Raw genomic sequence first — 20,676 nt, 5'->3', positions numbered from 1 at the left:
TGGACTAGATCTTTTCTGGTTTCTTCCAGCTCCATGGCTGCAGTGACTTCCTGAGTGAGTGGGTGGATAGATGGGAGGAGGGCTGAGGGAGAGGAATGAGGTATCACTGACTGCAATTATTAGGGGCTTATTCAAAACCAAATATATAAAGATTAGCTACACATTAGTATAGTTTCCAAATTGTCCATTCATTGTGATCAAACCTATAGACCAGTGAGGAGACACTGAGTCAGCATTTTCTAAAGCTTGCGCCGTGAGCACTAGCTCGGCAGAATGTAATAGGTGTTAGATAAAACTAAGAAATGGTTTGTGGTCAAATAAATTTGGGAAATGGAGGCTTAAGTAAGCTCAGAGTTACTGTTTTACTACAGAACATCTCAAGTTCTTTACTATAATAATATTCGTTGTGATTTTCTAACACTTATTTGACCAGCAACTGTTTTTTTTCTCCTTTCGTTTTGTCTTGTTTTGCTTTAATTTGCAGCACTTCTGAGGACTAGCGCTCTGATTAATGTAACTCAGTAGACACTGGTCTAGACAGTGAAGAAGGAGACTTTAGTGATAAGATGGTCCCCACAGGACATATCGGTTGGACTCTGTCTGTTGTCCACGGCCCGTGTTATCGTCTTCTGAAGGCTCGTTGTGTCCGCTAGGCAGTGCCGTGAATGTGCTGCTTTGTTAGCTCGGGACCCGAGAGCCGCAGTTGATAGGTTGGCACCTCTGTGGCTGAAGGATTCCATTCTGAGTCGGATTGCAGCCCAGCCCTGGATCCAGGAGCTGCATTCTGTCACAGCAGGTGGAGGATTGCTTTTGCAAGCTGCATTCATTTACTCCCTTAGTGTATGTGGGCTATCGAGTGTCTCTTTGGGGACCAAGAAGCACAAAGCTGGGGCTGTAGCCTCAAAGCCACTGTTTGCAAATTGGGATGCGCCTGCAGAGAACAGGTGGGAGGAGCCCGGTGCTGCTGGCTTTCTGTAAGAACTCTTTCTCCTCCAGTCTGCTTGGTTGGTGCTTTTCATAAAATGCCATGGTCAACTCATTTTCCACAAAGGAGCCACAATAATTTATCCCCCCAAATCCACCCGGGAAGGACCCACCAGCTCCCCTGACAGCCCCACACAGGAAACACCCCTACCCCGCCCCAGCCTGGCCTTTGTTTTCTGGCCTCTCTCCGAGTTCTCATTCTGGTGATATTAATTCTCCTTTGCTCTGTCTGATCATGTTAGATGTACTTTAAAAGTAGGCAGCAAACCTCTACATTTTTATTATGATGAAATCAATCATCAGGTTTCATCGTTACGATTCTGGATTATAAGTTTCATAAGTAATTATAAAGTTTGGATGAAGTTTTCATAATTGACTTACTCTTAACCCATATGAAAGGAATTTGCCATCTTTAGAAACCTTTCACACAACCACGTGTGTTTTATTTATGGAAGTAAAGGGATGTCTCATCACTTTCATGTTTCTCTATTCAGAAGAGTTTGAAGTCATGTGGAAAATCGAAGCTTCTACAGGGGATGCCCTCTTCCAGTCCATTTTTATAAAAAGCCAGTTAGACTGGTCTAAGGAATTCTTCCTAGGAGATCTTGGATTAGAAGACTCTTTACTTAATGAAGATTTAACTTTTATTTATATTATAGTAACAAATGGATGGAAATATTCTAAATGTACAGCAGTAGTGGACTAGTTAAGTAAATCCTGTCTGACTGTGAGTGTGGTGAGGCTTAAAACTCTTCAGTGAGTTGTGAAAATGTGAGTGATGTATTAAATGAACAAATTGTCGAAATCCGTAGGTAAAGTATGAGCCTAGTCTTGTTAACTCTAAGAACGCATGTCCATGCACAGAAGGAAGACTGGAAGGGAAGGCCGTGGGGATACGTACGGAGGATGCAGTGGTTGACAGCATAAACTTTGCACTTATAGGGAGCTCGAGGATAATTCTGTTCTCTCTCTGACTCTCTGTGTGACTTTAGGGAAGTAAGTTTACCTTTTGGAGCCTTACTTTTTTCATATGTAAAAGGAGGATAAGTAATAATGCCTGACTCTTTAAGGTGATTGGTTGGACTAAATAATATGTACGAAGCTCTGAGCACAAAGCAATTGCTCAGTAAGTGGTAGATATTATTACTAATTTTAAAAAATTTTATTGAAATATAGTCGATTTACAGTGTTGTGTTAGTTTCAGGTATACAGCAAAGTGATTCAGTTATATATATACATATATATATGTATACATATATATTCTTTTTTAGATTCTTTTCCATTATAGGTTATTACAAAATATTGAGTACAGTTCCCTGTGCTAAACAGTAGGTCCTTGTTGCTTATCTATTTTATGTACCGTAGTGTGTGTATGTTAATCCCAAATTCCTAATCTATCCCTTCCCCGCCTTTCCCCTTTGGTAACCACAAATTTGTTTTCAATGTCTGTGAGTCTATTTCTGGTTTGTAAATAAGTTTATTTGTGTCATGTTTTTAGAGTCCACATATAAGCGATATCATATGATGTTTTAGTTTACTAAAATGTTAACATGGTTATTTCTAGGTGATGGAGTCTTGCTATTATTATGTTTTTACCAATACATCACATATCCAATGTAAATGACTACAGTATGTAGTTCATCACATGAAGTGTATATGGAAAACTATGTATCTTTACATGCATAATTTCCTATCTTCTGCTTCCTGTCCCTAAACAAGTTTTATCTCTGATACACATTGGGTCACTTTCATCTGAGTCCAGTGAGATAAAGAAGACAAACAGTGTTATCTCTTTGGGGCAGAGGAAGGACGCAGGATGTGGGGAAGGCCTCCAGTGAAAGGCAGCTGTCAGGTCCTACTGACACTGGAACCGAATCTTCTGAGTTCTCTGTTAACGATCTTTCTTGGAACAGGATGGAAAACAAAATCAAATCAGTATTGAAAATCATGAAGAGCTCCTATTCAAGGATTGCTTTAACATCTTCTCCGTTTTTCCTTCTAACTTTGATTTACTTCCAAGGCCCAATATCTCGTAGCTGCTTGTGTACATCTAGTATTTAACTGCTCCAGCTAGATTGCAAACACCTGTCTCTGTACTGGACACGTGGTTTATTTAATAACAAGTTAGTTCATTAGCACGTTTTAGGAGTGAGAATTGGTTTAGGGTTCTTTATACTATTTCTAAAACTCCCTGGAAGTTTCCTGAATCTTAGTAGATTACATAAGACTGGGGTTGGTGAAAAGCTTTCTGGTACCTTCTGGGCAGAAACTGAGCATTCTTTATTTTAAATCATTAAGAAGATTTAAGCATACTTTATGATGGTTTAACCATAGCAACATAAAAACAACTAAATTTCCTCTCCACCCCCCGCCCCCTGCTTTTTTCCCCTCCATAGCTTAAAGGGAGCTGATGCTGGCAACGGGATCCGAGTGTTTGTGCCTGACGTCGGCATGTTCATAGCCAGTCTGACCATCTGGCTGGTCTGTAGGAACATCGTTCAGAAACCAGTGACTGAAGAAGCAGCGCAGTATAACCTGGAGTTTGAGAATGAAGAATCGGTAAATGTGACTTTGTGCCTCTTCCTTCTTTGATTTCTGGGGCCTTGACCTTGGTAGGTTGTGACAGTGTAATAGTGAGATATGCACAGTGCTTCATGCCCTCCCGTGCTGGGCGGTTACTTGGCACACCCTCGTGTGGGCATTCTCACCCATGCCTGGGCCACGAGGAGACAAGTTCAGAGACCATGAGGGCTGCCCTGCGAGAGGCATCATCCCCTAAGGGCCTGGGCTTGACCCTGTGTCTCTTCACTGTCATCTGCCCTTAATTCAGATGGGGAACCTTTCAAATTTGTATCATAGCCTATGGTCTAGATACCTTCATTACTGCAATGCTCTTAGAAAAGTAACTCCTGGTAGTTGTAAGAGAAAAAAATTAATTCTACCTTGAAGGAGGCTTCCAGTCTGTGCACCTTGCTGTCCCGAGTCAGTGTGTTAACTCCACATGCTTCCATCGAGGTATTTTTAAAGCCCTCCAGAGAAAAAATATATGCATTTGGAAGAGTGTAAGAATGAGTAAAATGTACGTGCATTTTTAGCCAAGTTTTTAGCTGGACCAGGGGACACGTCAGATTTCACTCCGTGGTGAATGGGAGCATTCTGGCGTGAGACAGCTGTCACTCTGTCCCTGACCTGTTTGTTCTAATAACTGCACTTTGTTATGTGAGTCTAGGTGACATTGACTTAAAAAGTAATTGATCTGGTAATTGAAAGATGAAATTTACAGTGAAAAAATTTCCTTAAAAGAGTACATTTGGACTTTTGACATAAGACACAAGTACCAAATATTTCATTCATAAGCTTTGGCAAGAAATTAAACCTATAAAACTGAAGTTACTTGAAATTACTTGTATTGAGAATGATAACCATGAAGCCATCAAAGGAAGAAAATTCTCAATTACAGCAGATGATGTACATGCTTCACAAATAAGCAGCAATTTACCTAGTATACTTATCAGAAATACAACAATGAAGAAAGAGTGAATATGATTCAGTTAACCTCTGCAGACTAGAAATGATGTTATCGCCTAAAATCCTTATGGGTAAAAGATATACAATCACATTGCATATCCATATTCTACTGTTTTTAAGACAAATGTTCAAAAAGGTACATGGTGTAAAAATTAATTATAGCAAGGTAATAACTACCCATCTCTTGTATTCAAGTTTGCAAACTACACAACACTTTTTGGTGTCCTGAAAATAGATAAAACTATGAAGGTGCTTTTTCTTCTGGTTGGCTTTATAATTATATGACAATTTAAATTTTTAAGATCCATTTTTACATTTGAAATTTATTTTATAATATTTACAGTTTTGAAAATCAGCTGGCTTAAATAATGACCCCAAATTTTCCAGGTTCAGTGAAAATAAATCCATTAACTCAAGCTCTCCAGACTTAGGGTTTTTCATTATTCTTATTTATAAAGTGAGGTTGATTTTCAGTTATCCTCATATTATAGATGGAGTGTAAAGGATATTTACTGGGAATTGAGTAGACTGTAAAGTCGGACTTGGAAGCCACCTAAGGTGGCTGTGTGATGTTGGGAAAATTGTTTATTCTCTTTTTCTGCAAAGCAGAGATTGTTGTGAGGACTTAATAATAAAGGGCACCCACTCTCCCTCTGCTCTTCTCCAGTTTGAGAGGCAGTAGAACAATCTCAAAAATTTCAAATTCAGAGTCTTGTAGAATGAAAGAAAGCTAAGTTGGAGGGTGTGTTTGAGGCCATCCCACTTGGTAAAAGAATCCCCTCTGTGCCTTTAGTAACAGACAACCATGACTGAATTATAAAGCTTCCTATAAAAAGGACTTCTGTCTCCAGATTCAAACTCTCTTTTGCCATAAAACTAGGAAAACCTACTCTGACCTATGGAAGATAAGGGATGTTAGGTTAAGGTGAAGATCACACATCTGGTGAAGAAGAGACACGATATCATTGACTAATTCTAAAATCATGTTTCCTTCCTGATTCCCCTCGGTTCTCCAAGACAGGCTTATGGTACCTCTCTCCCATTTGAAAGTTGTTTAAATATCTGTGCCCTATATATTATTGATGACATTATTTAACAATAAGGAAGAGAGGGGTAGCTACTCTAAACATTATTTATTGGGGCTTTGAAAATACTAAATATCATTGTTATGAGGTTGATTTCCCTCTCGGTTAAGTTTGTTTGGGTCTAATTTAGATATTAAGTTCCATTGTCTTAGTACATTCCAGCCCCCAGATGGCCCAGGGGAGCAGGCTAGAGTCAATCTTCTGAGATGAATCCAGGAGGAAATCTTACTGGGGAACCATCTAGCTAGAGTCTGAAAAGAATAGAAATACGTGGCCAGGAGAAATAAGCAAGACAAGTTGTTTTATTTTGAAGTCCCTAGCATACTTCCTGCTACTTGTAAATCTTGGCCTTTGTGTTCTAGATTGCTTGGTTTTTGGGGATCCTTTGAATTTTTTTTTTTTAATTCCTGGCTTTTTTTTTTCCTTTTTTTTTTGGGCTGCGTTGGGTCTTTGTTGCTGTGCACGGGCTTTCTCTAGTTGCGGCCAACGGGGACTACTCTGTTGCGGTGCGCCGGCTTCTCATTGCATTGGCTTCTTGTTGTAGAGCAAGGGCTCTAGGGCACGTGGGTTTCAGTAGTTGTGGCACATGGGCTCAGTAGTTGTGGCTTGTGGGCTCTAGAGCGCAGGCTCAGTAGTTGCGGCACATGGGCTTAGTTGCTCTGCGGCATGTGGGATCTTCCCAGACCAGGGATCAAACCCGTGTCCCCTGCATTAGCAGGCGGATTCTTCACTGCGCCACCAGGGAAGCCCCAAGGATCCTTTGAAAGGATAGTGTTTGCTGGCGTTCCTTCTTCCTTCATTCATCTCAGTGGAGAAATGGCAGATTAATCAATCCTCTGGTGCCTGGGAGAATTCCTTTTCAAATCTAGCATGGTTTCAAAGTAGCAACTAATCCCTGGAGAAGGCTCAGGAGTCTTCCCTAATCTTCATGGACTTGTTAATGAGGCTCAAGTTTGCTGTTTTAAAGGGCATCACAAACCCAAGGATTCCCCCTAAAAATCCCCAGGGGGCATGGGTGGGAGGCTTTGCCCCTGTTCTTGAATTTTACAGAGAGCAGACCTCAGTCAAGAACCAACTCCCCAAGTGCCATAAAACGTTCTTTTCCAGCTGACGTATCTGTGGTCTTGTTTATTCATTCATTTTAGTTCGGAAGCAGATCGACAAATCATAACTGGGAAAAAGATTCTGATTCTTAAGTCTTTAAAAAAATGAATTGTGTTATGAAAATTAAATTGTGTAGAAAGGTTATCTGTGCAATAAAACACCAATTACATCAGTAATTTTACCAAGCTGGTAGCATCTGTGTGTTTATATACTTCTAGGTCTTTCTAGCTATTTAACGAGATTTCAGGCCTTATTTTTTTTGAAACAGATAATAGTTTAATATACTATTGAACTAAATTTATGATAAATTAAATCTTTATTCAAGTAGGAATTTTAGTCTCAACTTAGTCTGCTTCAAGAGGCATCTTCTAAATCGTCTGACAAATCAAACATGAAGGATATAAAGAATATTCCAGTATAAATCATTGCCCATCCATTAAAAATTCAGTGATGTAACATTTAGGTCCTGATAATGCTATTTGGAAATTCCTTCGGAACCTCAAATCTGCACCCTCCTTTCTAATACCTAACGTTCATTAGTCTACTGTAACATCTGGCCCAGAAAATGACCAGCTGGGCTGCACGTCAAGCTTCAACTTTGAAGCTCAAGTTACTCTTTTTTTAAGAGCAAGAAACAAAGAATGGAAGAAATCAATCTCTTTATTGTCACCTTTTAATTAGGCATCTGCTCAGTTCCCACCTGAGATCTAGTCCAGAGTCACCTGCTTTACGTTTTCTAGATCCTGGCTTTCAAGCACGAAGACAGGGTCATCCGTCTCTGTTTGTCTTTGGTTACAGAGATTATTACTGACCCTGAGCCACCCGTTTTCTTTTATGAGAACCAGCTAAATTTAGCTCTTCTGACTGCTGTGCTCCCTGTAGAAATGAAGAATTCAGGGAGTGATGACAAAAGCCACAGTTCTAAGGGTGCACAGACCCTTCCTGTTGCCTAAAAGTGTCCTGAAAGTTTCAGGACCCAAATAATTACTTGTGATGAACTAAGATGCAAAGAAAATGCATGTCTTTATCATTAAAATGTCAAAAGGTTGAGCAGTGCTTTACCTACCCTGGAACCCACCACTTTCCTTTCCCATCCTCCCATCCATCTGTCTGTTCCTAACTCCAATCAGAACTTTTTTCCGGAGCCTGATCTCTGCTTGGAGCACTGTGCCAAGTATAGGGTGGGATGAGGCTTTAACTCATTTTGAATTTATTTTTGCATATTGTGTGAGAGTAGTTTTATTCTTTTGCATGTAACTGTCCAGTTTTCTCAACACCACTTATTGAAGAGACTGTCTTTTCTCCATTGTATATTCTTGCCTCCCTTGTCATAGATTAATTGACCATAAATGGGTGGGTTTGTTTCTGGGCTCTCTATTGTGTTCCATTGATCTATGTGTATGTTTTTGTGCCAGTACTATACTGTTTTGATTTCTCTAGCTTTATAATATAGTTTGAAATCAGGGAGCATGATACCTCTGACTTTGTTCTTTCTCAAGATTATTTTGGCTATTTGGGGTCTTTTGTGGTTCCATAAAAGTTCTAGGATTCTTTGTTCTAGTTCTGTAAAAAATGCCATTGCTACTTGGTAGGGATTGCATTGAATCTGTATATTGCTCTGGGTAGTATAGACATTTTAACAATACTAATTCTTCCAACCCTTGAGCACAGTATATCTTTCCATTTATTTGTGTCATCTTCAATTTCTTTCATCAATGTCTTATAGTTTTCAGAGTACAAGTCTTTAACCTCCTTGGTTAAATTTATTCCTAGGTATTTTATTCTTTTTGATGCAGTTGTAAATGGGATTGCTTTCTTAATTTCTCTTTCTGATAGTTTGTTATTAGTGTATAGAAATGCAACCAATTTCTGTATATTGTATACTGAAACTTTGCTTAATTTATTAGTACTGATAGTTTTTTGGTGGAGTCTTTAGGGTTTTCTATATATAGTATCATGCCATGGGCAAATAGTGCCAGTTTTACTTCTTTTTAATTTGGATGTCTTTTTTTTTTCCTTGCCTAATTGCTGTGGCTAGGACTTTCAACACTGTGTGTAAAAAAAGTGATGAGAGTGGGCATCCTTATCCTGTTCCTGATCTTAGAGGAAAAGCTTTCAGCTTTTCACTGTTGAGTATGATGCTAGCTATGGGTTTGTCATATGTGGCTTTTGTTATGTTGAGGTATGTCCCCTCTATACCCACTTTGTTGAGAGTTTTCACTGTAAACAGACGTTGAGTTGTGTTGAGTGCTTTTTCTGTATCTATTGAGGTGATCATATGATTTTTATTCTTTGTTGATTGATCTGTGGATGTTGAACCATCCTTGCATTTCTGGAATAAAACTTACTTGATCATGGTGTGTAATCCTTTTACTGTATTGTTGGATTTGGTTTGCTAATATTTTATTGAATATTTTTGCATCTATATTCATTGGAGATATTGGCCTCTAATTTTTTCTTGTGGCCTCTTTGTCTGGTTTTGGTATCAGGGTAATGCTGGCCTTGTAAAATGAGTTTGGAAGCATTCACTCCTCACCAATGTTTTGGAATAGTTTGAGAAACATAAGTATTAACTCTTCTTCAAATGTTTGATAGATTTCCTCTGTGAAGCTCTTTGGTCCTGGACTTTTGTTTGTTGGAAGATTTTTAATTACTAATTCAGTTTTGTTACTATTATTTGGTCTTTTTATATTGTCTGTTTCTTCATGATTCAGTTTTGGAAGGTTATGTGTTTCTAAGAATTTATCCATTTCTTCTAAGTTGTCCAATTTGTTGGCATATAATTGTTCATAGTAGTCCCTTATGATCCTTTGTATTTCTGTGGTAACATCTCCTCTTTCATGTATGATTTTATTTATTTAGGCCCGCTCTCTTTTTTTCTTGGTGAGACTGGCTAAAGATTTAGCACTTGTCTTTATCTTGTCAAAGAACCAGCTCTTGGTTTCACTGATCGTTTCTATTGTTTTTTAGTTTCTATTTCGTTTATTTCCATTCTGATCTTTATTATTTTCTTCATTCTACTAACTTTGGGTTTTGTTTGTTCTTCTCTTTTTAGTTTCTTCAGGTGTGAGGTTAGTTTGTTTAATTGAGATTTTTCTTGTTTACCAGGATAGTCCTGTATCACTATGAACTTCCCTTTTAGAACGGCTTTTGTTGTGTCCCACAGATTTTGGAAAATTGTTTCCATTTTCATTTGTCTCAGGTATTTTTTTAAATCTCCTCTTCATTTCTTCATTGACCCAGTGATTGCTTAGTAATATGTTGTTTAGTCTCCATACGTTTGTGTTTTTTCCAGTTTTCTTCTCATAATTGACTTCCAGTTTCTTACCTTTGTGGTTGGAAAAGATGCTTGATATGATTTCAGTCTTCTTAAATCTATTGAGACTTGTTTTTTGATCTAGCATGTGATCTATCCTGGGGAAAGTTTCATGTGCACTTGAAAAGAATATGTTTTCTGCAGTTTTGGATATCTATTTTCCATCTGGCATAATGTGTCATTGATTTTCTGTCTGGATGATCTATCCATTGAGGCAAATGGGGTATTAAAGTCCCCTACTATTACTGTATTACTGTTAATTTCTTCCTTTATGTCAGTTAATATTTGCTTTATAAATTTACATGATCCTTTGTTGGGTGCATGTTTACAAATGTTATATCCTCTTGTTGTATTGATCCCGTTATCATTATGTAATGCCCTTCTTTGTCTTTTTTACAGTCTCTGTTTTAAAGTGTATTTTATCTAAATATTGCTACTCCAGCTTTTTAAAAAATTTCCATTTGCATGAAATATCTTTTTCTATCCCTTCACTTTCCACCAATGCATGTCTTTAGATCTGAAGTGAATCTTTTGTTTTTTTATCCATTCAGCCACCCTGTATCTTTTGATTGGAGAATTTAGACATTTAAAGTAATGTAAAGTAATTATTGATAGGTATGTTCTGCCATTTTGTTCGTTTTCTCATATTTTTTTTTCCCTTTGGTAAACCTTCTCTGTTCCTTTCTTCTCTTGTTCTCTTCCCTTGTGGTTTTATGATTTTCTTTAGTGTTATGTTTGGATTCCTTTCCCTTTATTTTTTGTCTATCTATTTAAAGGTTTTGGGTTTTGGTTTCCATGAGGCTCACATATAACGATCTGTATAAAACCATCTATTTTAAGTGGATAGTCACTTAGGTTTGAATACATTCTGAAAGCACTACATTTTTACTCCCCTCTCCACATTTTATGCCTTTTATGTTATATTTTACATCTTTTTATTTTGTGTATTCCTTAAATACTCATTGTAGTTACAGTTGATTTTACTACTTTTGCCTTTTAACCTTCATAATAGCTTTAGAAGTGTTTCATCCACTAACTTTACTATATGTTTGCCTTTACCAGAGAGACTTTTCTCTTTCACATGTTTTCTTATTTCTCGTTAAGGCCTTTACTTTTCAGGTTGAAAATCACCCCTTAACATACCTTGTAAGGTTGGTTTAGTGATGAACTCCTTTCGTTTTTGCTTGTCTGAGAAACCCTTTATGTCTCCTTCACTTCTGAGTGATAACCTTGCTGGATAGAGTAATCTTGGTTGTGGTTTTTATTATCAGCACTTTGAATGTATCGTGCTGCTCCCTTCTGGTCTGCAAAGTTTCTGCTGAAATATTCACCAGTAGTCTTATGGGGGTTCCTTTATATGTAACCAGTTGTTTTTCTCTTGCTGCTTTTAAAATTCTCTCTTTATCTTTAATTTTGACATTTTGATTATAATGTGTCTTAGTGTGGATCTTGTTGGGTTCATCTTGTTTGGGACTGTGCACTTTCTAGACCTGGGTGTCTGTTTCCTTTCCCAGGTTTGGGAAGTTTTCAGCCATTATTTCTTCAGATAAGTTCTCTGCCCCTTTTTCTCTCTCCTCTCCTTCTGGGACCCCTATAATGTAAATGTTAGTACACTTGATGTTGTCCCAGATGTCCCTTAAACTATCCTCATTAAAAATTTTTTTTTCTTTTTGTTCTTCTGATTGGATGATTTCCACTACCCTGTCTCCCAGATTGCCAATCTGTTCTTCTCTGTCATCGAATCTGCTTTTGATTCCTTCTCATGTATTTTTCATTTCAGTTATTGTATTCTTCAGCACAGATTGGTTCTTTTTTTTATATATTCAGCTCTTTGTTGAAGTTCTCACTGTATTCATCCATTCTTCTCCTGAGGTCAGAGAGCATCTTTATGACCATTACTTTCAGTTCTTTATCAGGTAGATTACTTATCTCCATATCATTAAGGTCTTTTTCTGAGGTTTTCTCTTGCTTTTTTTTTTTGGAACATATTTCCTCATTTTGCTGACTGTTTCTATGTAGTAGGCAAAACTGCTGCCTCTCAGTCTTGAAGGTGTGGCCTTGCGTAGGGATGATCCTTCTTGTTCAACCCTGCCTTAGCTCTTGGTGGTCTCTCGAATCTTTGTGGTTCTTGATATGGCCATGTTGTTGAGGGTGTGTCAGGACCTGTCAGTGTTCTGAGGGAAGGACTCTCATTTAGCACTTAGTCTGATTGGAAGCCAGTCTCTCAGGCAACAGCTTCTAAAGTATGCAGATATATACAGTCCTGTGGGGCCACAATTGTAATCCCTGCTGTTTTCCAGATGTGGAGATCTGGATGTGTCCTCTGGGCGACAGTTGCAAAAATCGGCACTCTTGAGGAGTGCACAAGCTCCTTCCTAGGAAGTCTCATTGAGCTGTAGTGAGGCCAAGGGGCTATGAGGCTGTTGTCATTCTGCTTACTTCCCTGGGAACCCTTCCTTAGCCTCTAGGCGCGAAAGAAACCTGAGGCTCCAGGTTCCATGAACGGGCCTTTTTCAAAGGAAGCCAGGGGTTGTGTTTGCCTGCTATATGTGCAGTGCCCTGGGGGTGGTGGCCCGACAAGAGCTCTCTTTCCGATTGCTCCAGTGCCATGGAGCTCAGGGTCTCCAGCCCCATTGGCCACCAGGGCCAGGCAATCAAGTTGTGTCTCTATCTGGACTGTATGCTCCTGCTGGCTTCAGCTGGAGAGTGTGGGGGCCAGGCTTGGTCCTTTGCTTTGGGAAGGCAGCGGGAAAATGACTTGACTGTGTGCCCACAGCTTCAGCAATGCAGAGGAGAGTGCCCTGTCTGTGTGCGTGTGTCAGCTTAAGGGCAGGAGCGGGAGGATGCCAAGACCACTCGTGCCCAGCCACCTCAGCCACTGGAGCTCTCCGGCTTCAGCAGGTCGGCAGGGTAGTGCTACAATCGCTCAACCCTGTGTCCGAGCTCACCTGCCTGCTCCGGCAGGTTAGGTGGGGAGCGCAATGGCACCTCTGGCTCTGGGGAGTGTTTCTGCCATCCCCCACCCCTCCAGCTGATGCCTTTGGATTTATGAATGACTCTCCTTTACATACAGTCTCAGTACGTGTCACACTGCTGTCATTTCACTGGCTTTAGGGTGAGTGAGACCACATGCCTCCCCTGCCTGTCTGGGTGTGGCCCTTTCTATCCTCTGTTGGGGACCAGGTGTTCAGCTAGTTCTCAGGTTCTTTTCAGGGGAAATTGATCCATGTGTAGCTGCATATTTGTCGTGTCCACGGGAGGAGGTGAGTTCAGGCTCCTCCTTCGCCACCACCTTGAACTGCCTTTGACCTGGGAATGTGTAAAGGTCCAGGTGCAGGGCCCATCCCAGACCCATTCGGTCAGAATCTCTGGGAGGCAGGCAAACATACAGTGGTACCAGACCTGATTTTATTAAAGCTCCCCGGGCCCGCAGTCCTGGCTCACCCAGCGGGTCACTGCCTGCTAATTCAGTGTGTCTTTGCTTGTCCCTTATTAAACTTTTATTGCTCTGTAGGAGGTGGTTGAAAGCATACATCTCTATACTCACTTTTCCACATGGAACAGGGAACGATTTAACTGCTCTTATACGTTTGGAAAAATAATCTTCCTAAAACAAGCGCAGAAACAGAATAAACTTTTGGCTTTGTCTGTGCAACGCGGTCACGTTAGGCTTACATAACGCACGTGACCCCACGCCAGCACGGCTCCCGGGCTCTATCTGGCTGCTTGTGTCCACGAGGATGCTATGGGTGAGACTTGCTCCTCTTCTGCGATGACTCACATCATGGCCTATTCCTTCCTTGGGCTCTTCTGTTGAGATGAACCCACTCTGTGAGATAAACTGTTAACTAAACAACTCTGACATCTTAGAAAAATGTTCCCTTTGCCTCCAGGATCTCGTGGCTCATTATCTGTGACTCTGATACCCTCCCATCGAAATGTTTTTAAGAGCTTGGTTTTACCCAAGAGGAAGAGGAAAATGGCTTCCATGGCATGAGAATTTCTGGTCTAACATCTAAAGGTTGGCTGAAATCAGAAAGAGATTCCACAGCTAAATTATTTCAATATATTTTCTAATTAAGGGAGTCTGCCTAGCATACGACTCAAACACAGTATTTTCAGGTAGGATGAGTTGGTCCAAGGTTGCAGATGTCAGCAAGGGCATGGATTCCAGGCTGGTTGCTTCCAAATCACCTCGTGCAGCTCTTTAATCAGACAGATTCCTGGGATTCACTCCCAGAATTTCTGATGTAGGAAGTTTGAGGTGGAGCTTGGTAATCTGTCCTCTTAAAGATTCCCAGGTGATTCTTGGAATTTAGTCCAACCCAGGCTGAATTGTTTAGTGCTTGGAGATAAGGAAACATGATGTTTGGGTTCTACTGAAAGTAATCGATGGTGTCTTCCTGGTCCAGAATTGAGTGGGAATAACAGCTAATGCTGTGACTGCTGGGGCAGGGCTGCAGGGTGGGACGCAGTGGTGGGGTGAGACTAGGAGGCCCTGTCCAGGCTCGGGGAACCATGGCCTCTCACACAGTTGACTCTGTAGCACTGGGAGCATCCTCATGTGAAATGAGATGCTACCTTAGTACATGTGGTGTGTTTCGAAGTCAGGGGCATTTAAAGAAGATGCATTAAAGCACTTACAATGCTTCAGATAAGTTGCAGACTTTGACCTGGGCCACACTGATATGTAATATTTTATTTGGCTTTTTAAACTTTATAAAGGACCTCTTTGTCTTTCATTACCACGAGAGCTCAGGAACCAGGGGGATAAACCTTTATTTACAGCTGCTCCTTCTTAGCTCCAAGGCCAGAAGCAAGTTGGGTTCCGACACAGGGACAGATTACAACTCCAGCAGCTAAGGCTGTTCGTTGGTAAATATGGTCGGGTGAGCTGAGGCGCTTCCAGGCCGTCGGGGTTTACACTGCCCATGTGGATTGTTCTGGGGACAAAGCCAGCCTGTTACCAAGCCAGCCTGATGTGGCTAATGGCAGTTCTGGCACCGGCCTGGACGGTAGGGGCTCACTTTCGGCTCCCTCTCAGCTTGGCAGGTTTAAAAAGTGTTTTTTAACTGAAAGCCCCAGGGATTCCGGTACAAAAATGCTGGAAAACCTCAAGTACGCTGGTATGTTTATAAAATCACAGGGGCCCCAGTCCCACCCGAGAGAGGTCAGGGAAATGCATTTGTCTGAGCTCACGAAGGTTCTTGACCAGAGATTTCTATTTGATTTCATCTACATCCGCAGCAGTTCCATAACTGAGCAGTAAGTCATTTATTACGAAAGTTAGTGTGTTCCTGACTGGGACCAGGCGCCTCTACCTGTGTTCTCTCTCTCTGTCTCCTTGTTCAAGTATGGGAACTGAAGGTTTTGGACAAACTTCCTTCCTCAAGGAGGGATTTTTAGTGTGTCACCCACCTGTTGTGCGGGAGGTACTAAGCAACAGATGCCCCACGTGGAAGGCTCCGTGAGTGCCATAGCTCCGTGAGTGCCACAGCAACTCAGCTTGGTCCCCACAGCAACTCAGCTTTGGGAGATGGAGAAGCTGAAGGAAGGCTGGCCTGGGAGCTGGGGCCTTGGACACTGGGCAAGGGCTCCCACGGGGTAGGGACAGCACATCCCAAGGCAAAGAACCTGTGCATTCCGGGTTCTCCACGTGGTTCCCTGCATGTGATGTTTCTGGGCCAAGAGATGAGGATAAGGTTGGAGAGACAGACTGGTCCCAGGTGTGGCAGCTCCGACAGGTGGGCACCTCTGTGTTCTCTCCAGGTCACCTCATGAGACCCCTGACTTTGGCAGTGAACCTCAGGTAGACCTCTCCACACTCCAGAATCCTACACTAGCTGCCCCCGTGACACCTTCATCTCAGAACTGGATTCCCCCACCTGCTCCACTCCTGGCTGTCCCGATCTCATCAGCAAAGACAACAACAGCACAGGAACTACCTCTGATTCTCCTCCACCCCTCCTCCCTCCACGTGAAATTTACCAATCAGTTCTGCTGACTCGACCTCCAAGACATTCGGCCAAGACACGAACGCTCTTCAGCTCCATTCCCTGCCCCCTCCTCCATCAGAACAGCCTCCTGGCTGTGGGATCCCCCTGCCCTCCCCCTGCAGCCACTGGAGTCACCCTGCGAAACAGATCTTGTTGTTCCCCTCATTGGGTGGAGTAGTTGGTTATCAAAGTCCTGTTAGAGCGGGTTCAAGTGTCGGGGACGTGCCGCCGTGCGTCCAGCCAACTCTTGGAGACTTTCACTTTGAAGCTCCCAAACGTGGGTGATGCGGGGCAGGGGAGGGTGGTGGGCTGTCCTTCACCCAGGTGCCCCAGCACCTGCAGCTCATCCACCGTCCCAGGAGGGGGCCATGAGCACCTGCTGCAGGGGGTGGGCTGGTGCACTGGCTGGGGCTCAGCCCTCTTGTTTCTGTGAGGCAGGACATAGGGGTATCTGCTGACAACGAGGAGAAGGGGGAGGAGGGAGTGGGTCTGGGGACACACCGTGGAGGCTCAGCCAGCCCTTCCCACTGCCTGGAAGGCTCTGGCCTAGAATTTTCACATGGCTGGTGACTCTGTGACATTCAGATCTCAGCTGAAATGTCACCTCCTCAGAGAGGCTCTCCCAGACCTCAGAATCTAAAATAGCTGCCCTGACACTCGCAATCACATCACCCTGTTTTAATTCTCAGAATAGCATTTATTGCTGTGAGATATTTTGCTGTTAATTGTTTTACTTGTTTACATGTGTGGGGCTCTGTCTCTTACTAGAGACACTGGTACCTACTGAGCTCTGAACAGATAGAAAAATCTTAATGCATAAGCCTGAAACATTCTTTCTCCTTCCAGAAAAAGTACAAATGTGCTGTGATGGAATACAGTAGAATGCAAAACCCATTTTGGGTATGTGAACTTGAATTGCCTGGGATTAAATCCCCGTGTGTGTATGTGTGCGTCTGTGTTGTGTGTGGGTATGTGTGTGTCTCTGTATATGTATTGTGTGTTGTGTGTGTGTTGTGTATGTGTGTGTCTCTGTGTATGTGTATTGTGTGTGTACATATGTGTGTTGCATGTGTGTCTCTGTGTGTATCTCTGTGTGTCTTTGTATATGTATGTGTGTGTTGTATGTGTATTGTGTCTCTGTATATATGTGTGTCTCTGTGTGTATGTGTGTATGTGTGTGTTGTGTGTGTGGATCGTGTGTGTGTGTGTGTGTGTGTACGTATGTGTGTTGTGTGTGTGTGTATGAAGGGGAGGGGGTGCATCCTGTGGCCTTGGCTTCATCAACAGCCAATGTAAGTCCCGAGTGGTCTGCACCCACCTGGGCAAACAGCACGTGCTGAGCTGTGTACCCGTCTCCTGTGCCTGGCTTCCTGCAGTGAGCTGGTGCACAGATGGAGTTCAGACACCAGCAGTGAATATTATGTAATATCTGAACTAAGTGTATCGAGAAAGTATATATATATATACCTGAAAAAACCAAAAACACTAATTCGAAAAGATACATGCACCCCAATGTTCAAAGCAGCATTATTTACAATAGCCAAGGTATGGAAGCAACCTAAATGCCCATTGACAGATGAATGGGTAAAGAAGATGTGGTGTATATATATGCAATGGAATACTACTCAGCCATCAAAAAGAATGAAATAATGCCGTTTGCAGCACCATGGATGGACTTGAAGGGCATTATGCTGGGTGAGATAAGTCAGACAGAGAAAGACAAGTACTGTGTGTTACCATCTACATGTGGGATCTAAAAGATATGACAAACTAGTGAATAAATCGAAAAGAAACAGACTCACACATATAGAGACATCCTAGTGGTTACCAGTGGGGAGAGGGAAGGGGGGAGGGGCAATAGAGGGGTGGGGGGAAAAGGCTTGCTATGGAATTATATGAAACCATGTGTGTGAAACTTTTGAAAGTTGTAAAGCACTATAGAATTTGAAGAGTCTTTCATTCAATAAAAAAATTTTAAAAAGAAAGAACCTTTAAAATGGGAAAATGGAGCAGCCAGGCTCTACTCTCTAAGCCTTGGCTCCATGTCTGATCTGGGCTTAAGGATCCTTCTGGCTCTGCAGACAGCTGCGGTCTTTTCAGGGTGAAGCCTGTCAGCCTGGGGTGAACGCAAGCAAAGTTTCATGCGTCTAAAACCGGCTCCTTTTGTCTTAAGGTGATGGTTTATATTTATAATTCCTTTAAAAAAAATCTAATCCTTCCAGGATAAGATTGTAATTAGCCAAAACATTCTTATGTGTTCTTTAAAAACAAACAAAAAGACCCCACAGGATACCCAGTTTAAAATAATCCATGGGGAGGGGGAAGGGTAAGCTGGGAGAAAGTGAGAGAGTGGCATGGACATATATACACTACCAAACGTAAAATAGATAGCTAGTGGGCAGCAGCCACATAGCACAGGGAGATCAGCTCGGTGCTTTGTGACCACCTAGAGGGGTGGGATGGGGAGTGTGGGAGGGAGGGAGATGCAGGAGGGAGGAGATATAGGGACATGGGTATATGTATGACTGATTCACTTTGTTATAAAGCAGAAACTAACACACCATTGTAAAGCAATTATACTCCAATAAAGATGTTTAAAAAATAAAATAAAATAATCCATGGAAGTATGTGTATGTGCTGTACATGTGTTTCCTCCCTGAATCTCTAGTGATGGTCCTGAGGTCCTGAATGGCCTGGGATTGGACTGGTGCACGATTCTCTAAAAGGATAAGATAGGAAGCGACTGTTTATTTAGCCAAGTAGCTGGGACCACTCATCCTCCCACGGGCAGGAAATCCTAAAATAGTGAACAAAAATAAACTCCAGAAAGAAAAGGGATTTCCTAAGCACTGATTTGGCCCATCCTTTCCGTTTAAGCCATGGACACATTCATCAAACTTCCCATCACCTTGGTGGCAAGCTCGGTAAATTTGAGGAAGCATAAGCAGCTAACTTTATGAATGGACAGTTTCTTCTTCTGCCTGTAAAAAATGAGCTCATGTAGGTAAGATGAAATGCCGTTAGGGACCCTATGATTAGCGATGCCTCCTGTTTACTTTTTCAGGAAAGATCAAAGTTCCTTGGGCTTTACGCAGGGACAACTGGAGACCTGGGGGTGCTTAACGTGGTTGAGTGGTTGTCTGCAATTTTTCCTGATTTGTGAAACTCACCTCATTGACTAGCCCGTATATTGCAAACCATATAATCTGTTGGGTGGATAGGCAGAGTTCTGGACTGCAGTGTTTTCTGTTTTTCATTTATTTAGGCTGGAGGAGGAAAAATAGACCCAGAAGAGGCACTGATCTATGAAGAGGATTTAGAGGAAAGAGATGGTGTTGAAGGCGATTTGGAAGAAAGCACGAAATTAAAACTGTTCCGCAGGCTGGCCTCTGTGGCTTCCAAGCTTAAGGAGTTCATTGGCAACATGATAACCACCGCGGGGAAGGTGGTTGTGACGATTTTACTGGGTTCATCAGGTGAGGGTCTCCAACTCCTGGTGGAGCACAAGGAGGGAGCTGGCGAGTAATGAAAGGAAGGGTTGAAGAGAAAACAAAGAGGGAAGCAGTTCTGTTCCGTGGCACCAAAATCACAGCTGTAGCTTTTGTAAAATTGGCCACATGTACAAACACGCACATGTAGCTTTTCCTGTTCAGATCTAGGTTTTATGTTTTTCGATGGTTGCTGTTAACCTCTGTAAAGCAGTCTTCTTCCATAGCTGTTAGGTGACATCATTTTCTATGTGACGATCCAGACAACTGCTGTCCTCCCTCAGAGCCTGTGAATGGTGATCTGGGACAAGGGACAGTTTTCGTGGTCCCGTCCAGAGCTGCACATGTGCTCTCTGAAAGCTTTTCTGTTTACATTGAGTCACTAGCAATCTTAATGTAACTCTCCAGGATAGACTATTTTTCTTTCAGAGTTAGATTGTAATCTTCCAGCACAGACGCTCACTTCCTCTCGCTGTTGGCTGCGGGCTGCTTGTTCCATAAAAACGTTATCTCCATCTTCGCCCCCTTCCCCGTTGCCCCAGAGGTACTGTGAACTTTATTCCATCCTGCTTCGGTGAAATTTCACGAGATGAAACAATTTAACTGTTTTTCCATAGGAAAGTTAAAAAATGGAAAAGTGAATAGTATTTCTCAAGAAATGTAACTCAGGATTTTGATGGGAAGTCATTGCTCCCCCCGAAGTTTTTAAATACCTGTAAAGGAATGACCTCATTTTACATTTCCCCGTTTAGTGGTAGTGCAAATCAAATTTCATCAGGCAAAGGTTTAGTGAGACTTTAGCTGCCACAGAATGTAGTATTATGAATCCTAGTTAACAAACAAACCAAAGCAAATCATTATTTTAAAAAATTTATTGGGGAAAGTTAGAGTGCACATACAGTATTCCTGAAGAATTGGGGGAGAGTAGATAGATGGAAACAGGCAGGTAAATAAGCTAAATTCTACTGGTATGAAAAGTGGATGTTTGCGGGGCCCAAACGCCACAGGTAGGGTTTCTTCATCATCTGGTATTTCCCCATATTTACAAATTTCACTTTACATGTGACTTTTTTTCATGTTAAGAATAGCATTAATTCTGATTTTTCAATAAAGTGTGATGAATTGTACTAAAAGCATAGGAAGGAAGTTCACGTCATCTCCAATAGTGACGTTTC

General features: G+C 41.8%; 1 protein-coding gene across 1 annotated transcript in view; it reads left to right on the top strand.

Moving 5' to 3' along the window:
• Positions 1-3,408: 3,408 nt before the first annotated feature.
• Positions 3,409-20,676, top strand: part of PIEZO2 (piezo type mechanosensitive ion channel component 2) — a 151,493-nt gene continuing 134,225 nt past the window's right edge. The window contains exons 1-2 of the mRNA XM_049698180.1: positions 3,409-3,543; positions 19,279-19,489. Coding sequence (XP_049554137.1) covers positions 3,436-3,543; positions 19,279-19,489 — 319 coding nt within the window. The 5' untranslated portion in view covers positions 3,409-3,435. The remainder of the gene's footprint in view (positions 3,544-19,278; positions 19,490-20,676) is intronic.

This window comes from Orcinus orca, chromosome 15 (assembly GCF_937001465.1).
Source record: "Orcinus orca chromosome 15, mOrcOrc1.1, whole genome shotgun sequence".
In the NCBI taxonomy this organism is placed as follows: Eukaryota; Metazoa; Chordata; class Mammalia; order Artiodactyla; family Delphinidae; genus Orcinus; species Orcinus orca.
Note: the sequence above shows the minus strand (reverse complement) of the source record. Positions and strands in the feature narration are given on the sequence as shown.